Raw genomic sequence first — 16,397 nt, forward strand, 5'->3', positions numbered from 1 at the left:
TGATTTGTTTCTCAAATTACTGCCAACTCACTTGACTTTTCTTTTTCATTTTTTATTTAAAAATTCCTCCAAAATCCACTGAGGATTGTGGTACACTTGTATATTCTCAACTAACTCTTTTTTAAACTCAATTAGCTCAACTTAATTAGAGGCTTTCACACCATCAGGGAGGCAAGCATCAATATACAAACATAGGATTTCAAGTACGCTTATAAGCCTACCTGTAATCCTTGTTCATTTCAATATGAGAACTTTGGGACTGGATGTGGAAAAATATAATCTTTAATCCTTTCAAGACAAATATTACATCATTGGAACGTTATTTGTAGACCCAGCAACATTTAAATCTTGAAAAAAAAATTTCTCAGTACGGTAATGTAGAGATCATAATAACTTTTTCCCATGGAATCATGATGGAAATTGTAGCTTTCAAATAAAGGGTCCTCTAGTTTGGATAATCTTGAGAGTACAGCAGTATATAGGATCTAATTTCTTCAACTTTCTCATGTAGATTTTCATAAATCCGAAGGACTTTTGTCCAAAAAAAAAAGAATGACCTGAATAAGCCACGTATTAAAGATGAAGGATGTATTCAGCTAACTAGTGTTAACCTTTACAACTCAAAGCATTCAAATCAAAGCTTTCTTATCATTTTCATACTTCTAAAATATCATATTGTGGATAATCTTCACAAGGTTCTTTAGAATCATGAAAATAAAAGCTTGCCAAGTTAAATTCCAAATATTTTCCATATAATTTTCATTTAATTAAATCCGAAGATGATAAAAATAAAGACTGAGAATAGTAATACCCATTTTCATAGAGCAAATTATGAATTTCTGCACCTGTGAAAATAAGCAGCTATTTGGTAACATAACACATACCTTTTTCTGAGCATTTCCTCTGAGGAGTTCTTTGACTTGGTACAATTTACAGCCATATGCTGGCAGATTTTTACATATCTTGATGTAATGTTGTTTTAATTTGATCTCACTGTCATAGTGTGGCGTATGCCAGAGTTTCTTTTGCTTCTCCTGTACGGAAAAAAATTCTATTCTTTTATATCTAATAAATGATAAGCGAACAGAAAAAGGTCTTTCTGAATCTTAAAATAACATATTCTTTTTTCAGAATTCAATACAATTTGTTTTTATAGTAAAAAGAAATATTTTGAATACTCAGCTATTATTGTTTACAACAAGGTATTTTATGAATTTTGACTTATTTTGGAATTTAGAAAATGACTGAAAGAAGTAATTTGTAAAACTAATTCTAATTTAGCGGGTAAGATAAGCCAGATAACAAAAGGCAAGGAAAACTTACTGATCCTCTTTAGTCATGATGGCATGGCTAACCCCCTTAGTAATCCTAAAATTTTTTTTTATCATTTATTTTCTTAAATCCAAAATAATTCCAAACAGAAATACACTGTTTTACAAAGATTTTGCATATGATATTGTAATATTTTTTATGTTAACTTTGCAAGGAAGATAAAACTGTGAAAATATATTGCTGCAAGTCTTTTCATAAAGATGCATCTTTGACTGACTCAGAGTGCTACATGCAAAATTTTATAGGATTGCCATCCAAAATTTAAAAAATAACTTTTCATGAAAATAATTTGGTGTAACAGTATTTGTACACATGAATAAAGCCTTGGTTGGATATTTTAAAAGGAAATATTAGTTTGAAATTAATTGAAGGATTTTTTTACACATTTAACATATTTAGATAGATCCTCATTTTCATTTTTCATCAACATATATACTAATATATATTGAACAGGTATGGTGTATCTGTGAAAGAGACAAAAACCCCACTCAAATGAAAATGTCAGCCCAAGGCCACCCACTGGTCTACAAAGAACGACAATGAAATCCTCACATCACAGGGCAGGCTGCAGCTGGCCCAAAAACATCATTATAAACAGGTACAGCAAACGAGAAACCAACTTCAGGAGAACATTAAGAGGTTTTCATTTTGAACGTTTGTCTAATACACCACCAGTTGTATCATACCAAAAATTAAGTATTTTAAATCAAGTCTCAAATCAGGAATACTTCTAGTTGAAAGTAAAATGACAACATTCCTCCATCCCTAAGTTTTGAACCAAAGGGATTAAAATGTGACAGAAATTAAACATCTACAAAGAATATACATGCTTACCCATACAATCATCAGTAAAGAATTTGACACAGTAACTTACATTTGTTAAATAAGAAATGTGATTAAAAACCCATTAATGTCAAAAAATTTATTATAGACATAAATTTTTGTTAACATTTAGGTGAACATTTCTGTCCTTATCATAACAAAAGAGTAAACTTCTTTCATTCATAAGCCCCCAAGAACTGTACATGGAAATGATTTTGTATCAGCAATTACATCATAAGCCTTTGGGAGTATTTGAAATGAACCCATTTTTGGTTTATACCTTCTTTCAAGGCATGGGAAACAGTGGGTTACAGTTTTAGTTAAAACTTAATAATAAGACCATCATAATGACCCATTTCTATACATGAATGTAAAGGGGAATAGTATCTGTAATAGCACAGAATATCTCCAAAAAAAAAAACAAAAGTAAAACAAATACTGAAATATAAAAACAGAAGCCCAAGTCTTAGGCATCAGAATCTAAAGACATGGCCAAAATGCAAAAACTGGAAACAAAGGATAATCCACATACACAATACAGACAACTGAACAAATATATATAAAATCTGAAGATGAAAAAAACCAAGACAGCACACAAAAAACTAAAGCTCTTGCAACATGAACTCCCATAAAAAAAAACTGGGAGGGAAAGTTGGTGCTTTGGAAGGGTAAGAAGGTTCTACTCAGCCATTAACAAGCCCTCAAATTGCATGTGAGTAAAATAACACAAGAATCAGTGTGTTATCAATTCAGAAAGAGGTGAATTATTGACAACTAAATACATTTATGTACCATTAAATTGGTAGAACCAAATATCTTTACTACAGCAAAACCTGTCAAAACCAAACCCTAAAAAAACAACCTTTGAAAACCTGTCTACATCAAACACAGTTTAAATGCATCTTGAACCTGTGTAAACTGAACATCTGCCTAAATCAAACTAATTCTACAGTCCAAAAGGGGGTTCGGTTTAGGCAGATTTCACTGTACATAGGGGTCATGGTGTTAAACACTTGTAATATTTTTAAAAAAAATAAGGTCAAGTTGAAATTCTATAAACTAAGTAATTAAATACCTTTAAACAAGAGAAGCAACTCTTGCCTAAACCAATGAAAAAAAATCCACTTATGGAAGTTTGACCGAAAAACATTCAAAAAGAGATAAAACTTACATAGCAGAAATCATAGTTAAAATCCATATTCATAAAGAAATATTCACCATAATTTTGAGACATGATTTTGACAAATCTTAATGGTAACGTTTCTTCATGCGGTTATCAGCGAGCAATTACTGTAGTACAAATATCAATCAAAGTTTGTTCAGGAGGTATCATTAAATTTTTGTTTGATTTCCATATGATTTATATCTGTTTGAACCTTCAATAAACATTATGTCATCTTTCATAAAAATGCTGATAGGTAAATTACTGAATCAAGTAATGCCTCTAAATAAGATTAAATAAAAAAATGCAAATACAAACATAAAATTACTTGTAGTATGTTGTGATTGTATCCATATATGATTTATTTTACCGCTCGTACAATAGTAAAGTTCAGGTGACAAACTCCTTTGGTAATGAGCTGGACAATTGACAAGGATATTTAAACTTTCTACCAGTCACATATTTAATATCTATATATGGTAAGAAGTTTAAATCTCCTTGATATTTCTAAGGCAGTTCATCAGTTTATTGTTATTCAATCAACACTTTCCCACAAATATTAGCATTGTATATTCTGTAAGACACATGTAATGAAAAACATGTAATAACAGCAGTTATGAAATAAAGGCAGAAAGTTTTTCTAGTCTTGAAAGCTGATTTTGAAGCTGATAACTCTTTCTGTCATGACCATAAAAATGGATGTTTAAGACTCTATAGGATGTTAGATGTAATTTTTATCAGATGTTTTAATTTTTATCCTCTACACCCTTACATCAGAGTCAGCATGGTGTAATGTTAATTGGCAGTTGAAGATATTTTTAGTATCACATAATGACTGAGATAAAAATATATCAGGTAGTTGATACAATAAAATATAAAAATTGCTGATAAAACCCAACAGACAACCATGGACTGTACCACTCTCTACACGTTGACATACTACCAAATAGTTACAGTGGGGAAACGCTCTCGGACCCACATGGGGTCTGGGAATAAGCCAGAGCATCAACACAGCAGTCCAGCCGCTAGTAGGACATACTCTGACTGAGTTCTTCGGTCAGGTATCCCGTACGCTGGGCTCCGCTACCTTCTACTACTAACTGGCATTACTAACAGAATCCCCGTAAGAGGCGGTCTTGTGAGATCCGTAAGGATAGTCAAGACCGTAAAAACCCCAATCATCATCATGGACTGTACCAGTTTGGTAAATCAATGAACTAGTGATCAAGTTCAAATACCCAATAAGTCTGCAAATAATATATTTTCACACCTTCACATTTAATTCCTTCAAAATATCATGTTGATGGGCTCACATATATGTTATTGTGATACATCTACTTAAATTTATTCTAAAAAAAGAAAAATCCATATGTCAAGGTGAACATACAGTATCTTAGGTCTTTTTTGTTCATGTGTTATTAACCTGTTTATCAATAGTTATTAAAAATGCAAAATATAAATAATAAAATGAGTGTAATATATAATATTTTTTTATCTCAAGGTCAGGGATACTTTATATAGTTCAGCTTTAAATTCAATAAAATCTCAAAATTCATAAGTAAAAAACAAAATAAATCTGGTTTTATTTTTTTCTACAATCTATGTCATATAAATTCAAGCTCAAGGTTATGATGAAGTTTACATGTTGTCATGCTAAGGATATTCCCACTCTCCAAAACAAAAAGTTGATATTAGGATGCAATCAATGTTGCTTACAATGTACTAAAATTTTATAGTGCATACCATGGTAATGTTCAGGGAATATAGTAGGTGTTTTTGTTTTGTTTTTTTTAAATGAGGAAATTACTTAAAACAGAATTTAATTTTGATTGAACTTCAATGCTGACAGAATAAATTCACCACATAAGGATAAAAAACATCAGACAGCATTGCTGACAACAAATATCCAATTACTATGAAGTTACATACCAAACCTGAAAATCAATTTGATAAGAACAAGCTGAAACAATTGAAATGCAATGCAGACAGAAAGACAGAATGAATCAAGAAGGGGACTCCAATATATCAACCATAAGTTAAGTAAATAAATGGACAACAATCCAAGACTTTGTGTAGACACACCTCAAACAAGGACATAGATGTAGACACGCCTCAAACAAGGACATAGATGTAGACACGCCTCAAACAAGGACATAGATGTAGACACGCCTCACACTTTCATCATTCATATGTTACAGATATCACTGATAAAACTCTGTTGGTTTAGTAAATCTTAACTGTAAAAATTTCTATCAAAACCCAATTTCCTTTTTGGAAGTTACCTTTTCACTTAAAACATTACTGAATGATTGCTATCACTTAAAGTACATTAAATGCCTATCAATATAGAAATGTTATGAGATATTAGGACAAAAAAATGTAAGTTTCCAGAAACCTGACATATCCTAACCTATCCTACTTTTTTTTGTACATTTTTTTGTACATTTTTTAAGCCTACCCTAACAAACTTTATTGGTACTTTAAGGGAAGCAATGTTAAAATCCACAAGAAGTGACATACCCATAGAAAAGAGGGGGGAGTAACAACAACCCCTGGAAGTGAAAATTCGTTGTAGCTTAAAATTAGTGAATTACTAATACTGGTAGTATTGAGAAAATTTAGTCTAAAAAACTCTTCTTATGCTCCTTAAAATTTCTTGCTACTGGTCTAAGTGTATGTATAATTTTTTTCTCAAACTAGAAATGGTTTTACAAATTTGGCTGCCTACCTTATTTTCAACATGAACCAGGTGACATGACAAAAAAATTATTTGTTCTGGTCTTCTGATGAAGAATAAACCATAGCTGGTTCAAGGCAACACTTAAACCTTATCAAGAAAATCTGTTTTCCTATCTCAGTGTACTTATGAAGAAGTACAATCTTCCTTCTGAAGAGAGTTGTCTCATTAAAACCTATTAAATTCTTGTTCATTTAAACTCTACTTTTATTAATTTGTTCCTGGAAGGTTTTACAAGAACAACATGTAAATACTTGTAGTTAAGTGTCAGTCTTTGTAAGAATCAGGCAGTGGGTGGAACATGGTATGAAAAAATCTTCAATTTTGAAAGTTTGATTTGACTATTAGTACCATTAGAATCATGGAAAATTTTCTCTGTCTGGTAAATTGAGGTAAAATTTGAACATTTCAAGGGCAGATAACTCATTTTCCTAACATTCTATCAAAATTTCTGAGCAAATCCAGTTATGCACAGATCAAATAATGGTCATTTCAAATAAAGAAAGTACCCTTGAATGAAATATTATGGTCAGATTGGTGGGTTTTTATATGCATGCTTCTTATTTTCCCATTTTGCCTGATTCTTACAAAAACTTATACTTGAAAATAAACTAATCCAAAGTACATGCATCTGTTGTGAATCACAACTGAGGGACCTATCTAAACTTTTATGTTTTTACTTGCAGGTTTGCTAAAATCAAAATCAATTAAATATTGTAATTTTGGCAGCTGCGTATTCCTTTACAACAAAATATAAAGTGCTCTTAGTTAAGATCAGACAACTTCAAGCTTCTATAGAAGGTGCTATCTGGGAATGTTTGAAAGAGACAAAACCCTACGAAAACAGTGAGAAAACAAAGGTAGTCTATAGACTTTCAAGGAATGGAGAAGATTCCCGACAACCCAAGTCTGCCTAAAATTGATGACAAATGTAATGGTTCAGGGAAATGGCTATCACACTATACCCTAAATACATAAAACCAAATTAAACATCACACAAGATGAAGAAAGGATAGAGGTTCCTGACTTGGAGAAAGTGAAATTAAAAAGAGGGGAAATCTATGGGCAAAAAACACATTGGAGAACACAATACTGACATTCAGGTTTTATAAACAAGGAAGACAAAACATTAAAATACACACTGAGACAAGCAGTACATACAACACCTCCAAAAAAAACCCTCAAAAAACTGGATGTAATATCATGTGCTAAGCTGCTTAAGAAGGGTAAGCAATTCCTGGTTCTTGCAAGACATCAAACTGCATAATATGTACTAGGTTGAAATATAATGTATACAAGGAAGCCAAAACAATATCGACTCCTATTTATTACCTGAATTAGCCATCCAATCTTCTTAGAAGACACCAAATCGGGAGGGAGATACTTAGTCAAATCAATTTCTCCAGTAGAATCAACATCATTATCACTGACACAGGTCAACTGTCGAAATAGTCTCCCTTTAGTTCTCCTTGTGCTAGTGATTCTGTTTGCACATTTACTGCGGATCAATTCTTTCCTTCTCCGTAAATTTTCTTGTGGATCATTGATTCTGAAAGAAAAGGAGTTAAGAAATAAATGTAAAAGTAAAGCTATAACAATAAATTCGATACAGTAAAACCTTTCTCAACCAAACCCTGAATAAACAGTAAACCTGTCCAAACCAAACCCTGAATAAACAGTAAACCTGTCCAAACCAAACCCTGAATAAACAGTAAACCTGTCCAAACCAGATTCCTTCATAAGTCCCTTCATAATAATTTCAATACATTTTAGACTAGATTAACCAAAAACTTCCTTTGACAGAACCAATCCTTCAGTTCCTAAAGTTTAGACTGGTTTATATTTCTTGCTCAGTCCTAAGGTACTGCAAACATACTGATTTTCGTGGTTGCTAATTTTGACGATTTCTGTCATATGAACTCATTCACAGGTATTAATTTTTGTGGTTGCAAAAATTTGTAAACATTATAAAGTGTTCAAAATCAATTTCGCAGGTACTATTTCTTGTGATTTTCTACCCAATGAGAAAATAGCGAAAATTAGTACACCACTAAAATTAGTATGTTTAAAGTATTATCTATTATACAATTGTTTATTTTAAACTGTTTATTGTTGATACATGTATATTTTTTTCAAATACAAAATATTTCTCTATTTTTGTCTTTGCTATAAAATTCCAGTTTTTTCTATTGTGATTGAAACCCATTTCACTATCAACAATAAAAGAACATCATTTGTTTTGCCTTTACACCAAGAATAATTCAAAACTGGCTTCCCACTTGTACCTGAATTGTAGTTTTTGATGAATTTCTTTGATATTTGCCTGGGTATCATTTTCAGGCCAAGCCTCCTCAATATGGAGTTGGATACTGGCAAGAGTGGCAGCCTCCTCCTTAGTACATGGGAGTTCTCCTCCTACAACCAATTTCTGGAGCTGTAACATACAGAAATAAGTTAAGTCGTATGTATGCGTACCATGTAAACTTACTTACTGAAGGGTAAGGAAGAGAGGATGGAATATGTCACTATTCCAAGCTATAAAAGGATATGAGATCAGATGAAATTTAAATGAAAATATTTGACACTTTCATGAAAAGGCAAAAAAAAAAAACCCTAAATGGACTATTTCTTGGGCTAAAAAAATTGAAAAGGGCATGCAACTAAAATATAGTATTCAAATATATAATCCAATAACCAAAAGTACCGTTCTTCAGAAAATTCTTTGTTCCAAATGCTTGACTGTCAGAACTACATTAGGTGAATAATTGGGACACAGACGATAGACGTCAAATAATATTTTTTAATGAACCATCTGGACATGGTCACAGGAATTTTCAGAGTAATTTCCTATCTTGGTCACTATCATGAACTTGTGGATCATCACAGTGTATCTGTCTGCACCATGAAAACTGACTTGTTCAACATGTCATAGTTTTCCTTTCCTCTTTTGTCTACCCTGGACCTAACTTTTTATAAGCAACTCTGCGGGTTTTTCTAGAAAAGCAAAGGATGCTATAAGACCACAAGTTTGGCATACCATAATGTTATGTGGTAAATGTTGTGATAACTTAACCAACATTACAGTTCCCTGTATGGTTATTTTTTTTTACCACATTCTCGGGTAGGTACTGTATTTACTACCATTATTTAAATTGCACCAAGTATGATGGTTGAAAAAACCGTTTCTTCACTTAGGTAAAAATTGTGCAAACATATACATTGCAAAGCACTTATTAATGGAAAATTTCCTTTCATTTCCTTTTTATAGCGCATACATTAATAATGTTCAGATAATAGATTGGTCTTCACTTTACTAAATGACAGTCACCTGATGAACCGGTAGTTGGCTAGACAGTTGACAAGGAGATTTAAAAATTCTACCAGATGCATATTGGATGGCAGGTATGTACCTATGAAATAATTTAGCATTTTAATCTCTAAATTGTCTAGTTCACTATCTAAGGAAATTCATCAGGTTATGGTCATCCAATCAAAAGATGATCAACTCTATCTACAGAAGTTAACTATTTTACTTGCTATAACTTCATTAAAGAAGCTAATTCTAAACATCAGGTTGTTTAAGTATTGACTTGATGTGTGAAATCTGATAAAACAAATTTTAATTCAATCTGCTATAAAATTCATAATTTTCATCAAAATATTAATGCAGTTGCTTTCAAAACCATATTTCAGACTACTGATAATTGCAAAGTTTATTGAGAAAGTTGTGGTCTAATGAGTACAAAATGTTTGAAGTTTTTAGTGAAATTAAGATGAAAACCAAGAGCTCCTCTTAAGACAAACAAAAACAGTAAAAGCTGTAACACTTACAAATGAATCATCATAGAATTATCCTTTATGTAACATAAATAATTACAGGTGCTGCATAAGCTTGAAATTTCAGCTAGAAAAAAGAACCTAACATTTACATATGCCCTTGGAACATTTTTTCACTCTTTACTTTAATGCATTTAGGGATGAGGGAGAAAGGGGGGGGGGGTGCAGAATTTCAAAAAAATATGTTACAGCACAAAATGTACTAATAAATATCATAATTATATTTTCAGTGTTGTCTGAGAAGGGATGGAAATTTAATACTTGAAGATAGATTTGAGAATTTGTGGAGTTACAGTCTTTTTCACGGCATACCTGTTTCTTTTGCACTTTTTCCTTCTTTCTCCTTAATTTTTTATCCATTTAGAAAAACATAGTTTATTTATATTCTCATAATCAACAAATCCAATGTCTTAACAGAGGGATTATTTTTTTTTACGATATAATCCGTCGTCCTTTATGATATAATATCTCGTTCTATGTATAACAACTTCTTCCTGATGACGATTGAATATGCAGTATCTATAATAATAATTAAATCCTTTCATAAAAAAAATTTTCCTATCACTAAATAACTAGGACATCTGTCACAACCAAATTCAATTGCTTACAAAATACCAAGTTTTTTCAAATTAAGTAGCTCTTCATTGAATAAATAACATTTCCTTCCCTACATTTTTGGAATTTCAAATATACATACAAAAACACAGATTCAAAAACCAGTACAAGTGACTTAGCAATTTGTAATTTTCAAATATCTGTGTTCCATTTTGTATTCAAACGGCAAGTTCAGTTTAATGGATCGTAGAGCAAATTATCATTTCTTCAAAAGAACCTTTCGGTAATATTTCCGATATACGAATACACTTAAGACTGAACAATCACTTTGAGACTCGCCAATTTCATGCACTACAATGTCCCTTTAATCCATACCAAATATGACTTTGGAACACCTTTTAATACATGAATGCCAATCTTGAAACAGTGCAGATTTGCATTCACAATTGACCACAATACCAAAATTTAAATCCATATTGCGCTGATCTTTCAAACACTATTTGAAGAGAACAGATTTAAATTTTCCTTTGACCACCATTAAAAGGCTCATATTTAAAAATTGTTACACAGTTCATGACTCCAAACATAATCTAAATGTAACACCTCTAATTGTAGGTGGAATCTCAACATAAATATCCTAATCTAGCATGTAATCTGTATCCCTCTTATGATTAATACATTTTAAATGCACCATAAATATCTGAACTTCACATTGGAATGGTCACTATACTGGTAAATCCTCTTAGTTCCATATCAAAATTTTCTAATATGAAAATTATTCACAGAGAAATAGGCATTGACTATTATGACCACACCACACCACATAAATATGTATTAAGAAAACTTTAAAAAATGTACTCTCCCAAGTTTTTATCACTGTGAAAATTTGAAAATGCACTTTAAAAACATTGAAGTAGATTGTTTCAATATTCCACGTTTAAAAGAACTTGAAGTTTTCTATTCAAACCCACGGACATATTTAACAGTAATTCAGCATTTGACTAGATTTCACTGGCATTCAAAAGGACTTAAACATGATTAATCGGAGAAATATTGACAGAATCGTTATTAAACAATTAGGAAAGCTGGAGTACATTTACACTGTGTTGACTTCCAAATATTTATTATCCATCTTTACGACTTCCAATTACAGTAAAATTTGCAAAGTCCGTCTACCTATTGTTTAATGGCCACTCCAAATTTGAATAAGGATGTTTACGCATTTCCCAATTGGTTCCATTTTCCGAATTGAGGATTAAAGCATGCTTTCATATTATAAATAAAATTAGCAATAATGATTTGACAATTTTACTAGTCATAAACTATTTCATGATATTGCATCCATGAGGGTTTCATCATATTTCTTTCCAATTATGTAAATATTCTCCATAGCATGTTCAAATTTATGTAAATATGTTTAATGCTTTAGATGTATAATAAACAAACCGTAAATTACGAATTCATAGGAAGAAAATTAATTAATACAAACAAAATGAGTTTCCATCATGTTAACATCTTTTTGCATCTGTAATTTCAAATAAATCGTGCATGCACAGAAGGTTTCATATATTTGCTAATAAGTTGCAAACCAATAAGCGAGCTTAATCGAACATCGAATTTTCTCATATAAATTTTGAACATGCATGATATTAAAGTCACCTAGGATAAATAATTCCACTTTGATTGTGATTTACACATTTTTTTGTGGAAAATTTGATATTCTAACATGATTTTACAATCTTATTAACATAGATCTGTTTTGGATGTAACTGTATTGACTAATCAGGTTTAATGTACAATTGATAGACAGTAACAATACAAGCTGAATGAATAATTTATTCCCAATACAGTAAAACCTGTAATAATGTAACTCTGAATAAATTGATAGATTGAATCTTTTTACAGTAAAACCTGTCAAAGTAAAACCATAATAAACTAGAAACTAAAAACATTTATTCTTCATACAGTGAAACCTGTCAAAACTAAAATGTAGAATAAACAATAAACAGTATGTTTATCAACCAGCATCCCTTGGATAAATCATTCAGCAAACCTCAAAACTCAAACCCAGAATAAAATAGTATACTCCATCTACATACATGTGAAAGCTGTCAAACTCATCCAAGAAAAGGTATGTTTATAGCAATGACAGTCCTCCAATAAATCACTCAGCAAACCTCAAAATTCAAACCCAGAATAAATTGGTAGATATCATTTTCATTTATCCATTTTAACAGTGTACTAACCAAGAATGAAACAATTGATTCAAACTTTAAACAGCAAAATCTGTTCAACTCAAACCTGAATAAACTAATAGATTTAAGTGTCATATAGAGAAAACTGTTACAATCAAATCCTGAATAAACTGGATGTTTACCCTGCATGAAGCAGACCTTTCCAAATTAAAAAATGAATAGGTTCTAATTATGTAAATTTTTCATAAGAAAATGAACTTTCTTCAATTTCAAAATATTGTACCTGGGCCCATTTTAGATAAGAACAGCAAATGAGAACTGTAGGTCCAATGGCAATTAATCCTTGTTTTATATGTTTCTGTTTTTTTTAAATATAGCTTAAATAAGGCAGAAGAAAAAAGAAAAGATGGAAAATAGCTTTAAACTAGGAATAATGCAAGCAAACTCACAGAGAATACCCTACTTCAAAGACGGAAAATAGCTTTAAACTAGGAATAATGCAAGCAAACTCACAGAGAATACCCTACTTCAAAGATGGAAAATAGCTTTAAACTAGGAATAATGCAAGCAAACTCACAGAGAATACCCTACTTCAAAGGTGTTAAATTCTAAATCTTTTTGTTTGATTATCTCTTTCCTTCAAGAATTCAAAAATTCCCTCACCTTTTCAGGGGGAATTGTGCTTAAAATAAGTGTGGACTGGGATAAACTGTCAGAGAGACTGATAGAAAAACAGGGTGATTCCTTTACCATCCACAAACTTCATTTGCAGGAGTACAGATATGCCATAATTTGATAATAAGTCAGTTCACTAGGCAGGCCATGGACTAATTACAGGATCAAGGTTCAAAATAATAAAGATATTATAAAAAAATTTCTTCAATTACAATCTTTCAGTGATCAAAATGAAAATATAAAATCAATTCAAGGAGACTTATGTCCCATATTTCAACATCTTTTTACACTCACTCACACATAAAAGAATATGTCAATGAAAAAAAAACCAATTTATGGATCAATCTCAATTAACATGACAAAGCAGAGGTCACATGATATATATGATCTAATTATTGACCTTTAATGATCAATTAAAATTGGCACATACTGTTCTAATGAAGTGTAGCATATATGATGTATTGTGCAGATCAAACAAGTTTTGATTTTTTTTGTGATTCAAGAAATCACATGGACAGTGCAAAATAAGTATAGCTGTTTTGACACCAGTATTTTATTGCAATAGGCCTCTATGTTTTGGACTGGGAGGGGGTAGGGGTTGATCCAAACATCTTTAAAGGTGAAGGGTCCAACCTAGAGATTTGAAACGGAAGTCAAGCGAGCATTTTCTCATTTTTATCATTATTTTCGCTAAATTTTCTGACAAAGGAGGAATTTCAAACTAGGAATCCTCCAGAAAGATTGTGACGGGGGAGCATGATTTGCCTCACAAAACCATACTCCGCCACCAAAGATTAACCCTATACCACATGGTAACAATCCAGGGAATAACAGATTAATCTTGTAGCCTAGTCAGTTAAATGGCTATTTAAATCTACTGCTGACTACAGGGCAGGTAGGCCATCCCGCCACACTCCCCCCACCTCAAGATTCTTCATTCCATGAAAAACTCTAATCTAGCTCACTATAGCTATCCATTCTCAATGGATTTTTTAGTTGGGAGCAAAATGTAACGGGAGAGCATGATTTTCCTCACAAAATTATACTCCGACACCAAGGATCAAACCCTAAAGTCTAGGGCCTAGACTACTCGGTGACAACCCAGTGACTAACCAATTCAGAATTGATCCTCTAGTCAGCTAACTGGCTATTTAAATTTATTACCTACTACAATGCAGGTAGGCCGACCTACCACATTATTTTCATTTCCTCCACTAAACCAAATGATAAGCCCTAGATGTTTGAAACTAAGAAAGTTTGTTTGTTTTTTTTTGTAGTATTAAGCAATTATAAAATTCAACTAAAGCTGAGCCAACAGAATTGGACCAAATAGGGTTTATTGAAATTGCCAGACAGCATCTGACTCCCCCCCCCCAAAAAAAAAAAAAAAAAGAGCAAAAAGAGTGATAAATACACAAAAATACTTTACATTTTTTTACTTTTTATCCTTTCACAATGATATGAAACCAAATCAAATTCTAAGGCAAACTTTGGATCTTATTTCTATTCTATTTACAAGAAATCTAAAAGTAAAGTATTTCCTCTCTGTATCCAGTTTTTATATAAGTACATGTGTAAAAAAAATTCCTAAATCTTTACAAAAATTTTGCTAAAAATTTCAAATTATTTTCAGCTGTACAGAACATTCTTTCATCAAATAAAAGCAAGTACATATTTTGTAATATGCATTCAAAAGAATCAAATGCTTTCATTTTAAGAAGTGTTATTGCCCTACATCACATTGTTACTTCATCACTTTTTCTCACAAACATATATAATACTAATAAATAGATAAAAATAGCGATGTTTCTGATATGATTTACTTACATGTATGCGTTTATGAGTTGTTATACAAACTCCTAGACCATTACTCCTGTGTCTTTCCATACTCCCATCGTAAGTAAGTTCGTCGAAGCATTTCAACGATCTCTTTTTTACCACTCTTGGTTCCCAATCACAGAAATGAGTTTTAAACCTAGAAATATTCTCCATCGAGCCACAAAAATTGTACTGTCGACATTGTAAAACTTGCTGAACATTGGACTGAACAATACCTAATGGAACGACAGAGTTAATTAATCTGCTTTTTATACCATTATAATTTCTATACTTCCCGTTTAATGAGAGTGACCCAAATTGGTTGAGATTGTCCAAGCTCTGACTAATCTGTCTCATGTTATGACTTAGATGCTTTCTAAATTTTCTCTCAGCCTCAAATACAACCTCTTGCCCATAAAAATGTCCAGGGAAGAACTTGCCAAGCTCATGAGACATTTTTGATAAGATAATGTGGTAAGTAAATAAATTCCAATCTGATGCTAATGAAATACAAAACCAATTTTATCAAAAGTTTTGGTAAATCCTATTCATTGATTTAGATAACCATTATCCTTTTTTTCCATATTAATTTGATGAAACACTGGATAAATGTTTAATCAGAATATGTGAAATTCCATTTAAAACAGTAAAATTTGTAATAGTTTCATAAGACACAGTAAAATAATCATCCACATTTCTAACTGTATAAAAAAATCTTCAATCTTTATCTATAGAATTAATATCCCATTAAACTCTCCACTACTGTGAATTCAACACTTAGAGCATCATTAATTGAACAACCCTTAAAGTATCTGGCCTCATAAACAGCTACAATGTCCACCAAATAAATCACTATCGTAACACATCAATCATGGAGTTATGTCCCTTGTCTGTTTCACAATTTTATGACAAAAAAATTCAAATTTTTCCTAGAATCAGTTGCTGTAATGTTCATTTATTGACAGATTTGACATCATCTATTAAATATCAAAAACTTTTAATTTATGATGGAAGTTTGAATCATTTTAATGTTCATCCATCTCCATCATTTATTTGTCAAATCTCAAACCAGAGATGACTTATCTATATAAAGGTGATAGAAGTTGACAAATCAATGCAATTAAAGTCATACTTCAACCATCCACGATAAAATCTTTGAGTATCCTTATCCTGATATAATTTGAACAGATATAGTTTCACTCAGAAAATCCTTTCACTAGACTATGAATATGCTTCCATAACTATTTTTTTCTTTTTTTTTTAA

General features: G+C 31.5%; 1 protein-coding gene across 5 annotated transcripts in view; it reads right to left on the minus strand.

Moving 5' to 3' along the window:
• The window catches only part of LOC148621035 (1-phosphatidylinositol 4,5-bisphosphate phosphodiesterase epsilon-1-like), a 236,868-nt gene that overhangs the window by 33,452 nt on the left and 187,019 nt on the right, over positions 1-16,397 (minus strand). For all 5 annotated transcript variants that reach the window (XM_088575034.1, XM_088575035.1, XM_088575036.1 and 2 more), the window contains 3 exons: positions 8,339-8,487; positions 7,386-7,602; positions 885-1,034 (listed from right to left, as the gene is read on the minus strand). In XM_088575034.1, coding sequence (XP_088431160.1) covers positions 885-1,034; positions 7,386-7,602; positions 8,339-8,487 — 516 coding nt within the window. The remainder of the gene's footprint in view (positions 1-884; positions 1,035-7,385; positions 7,603-8,338; positions 8,488-16,397) is intronic.

Source organism: Perna viridis, chromosome 3 (assembly GCF_037379345.1).
Source record: "Perna viridis isolate PV_CMFRI_1.1 ecotype Kerala chromosome 3, ASM3737934v1, whole genome shotgun sequence".
Lineage (NCBI taxonomy): Eukaryota > Metazoa > Mollusca > Bivalvia > Mytilida > Mytilidae > Perna > Perna viridis.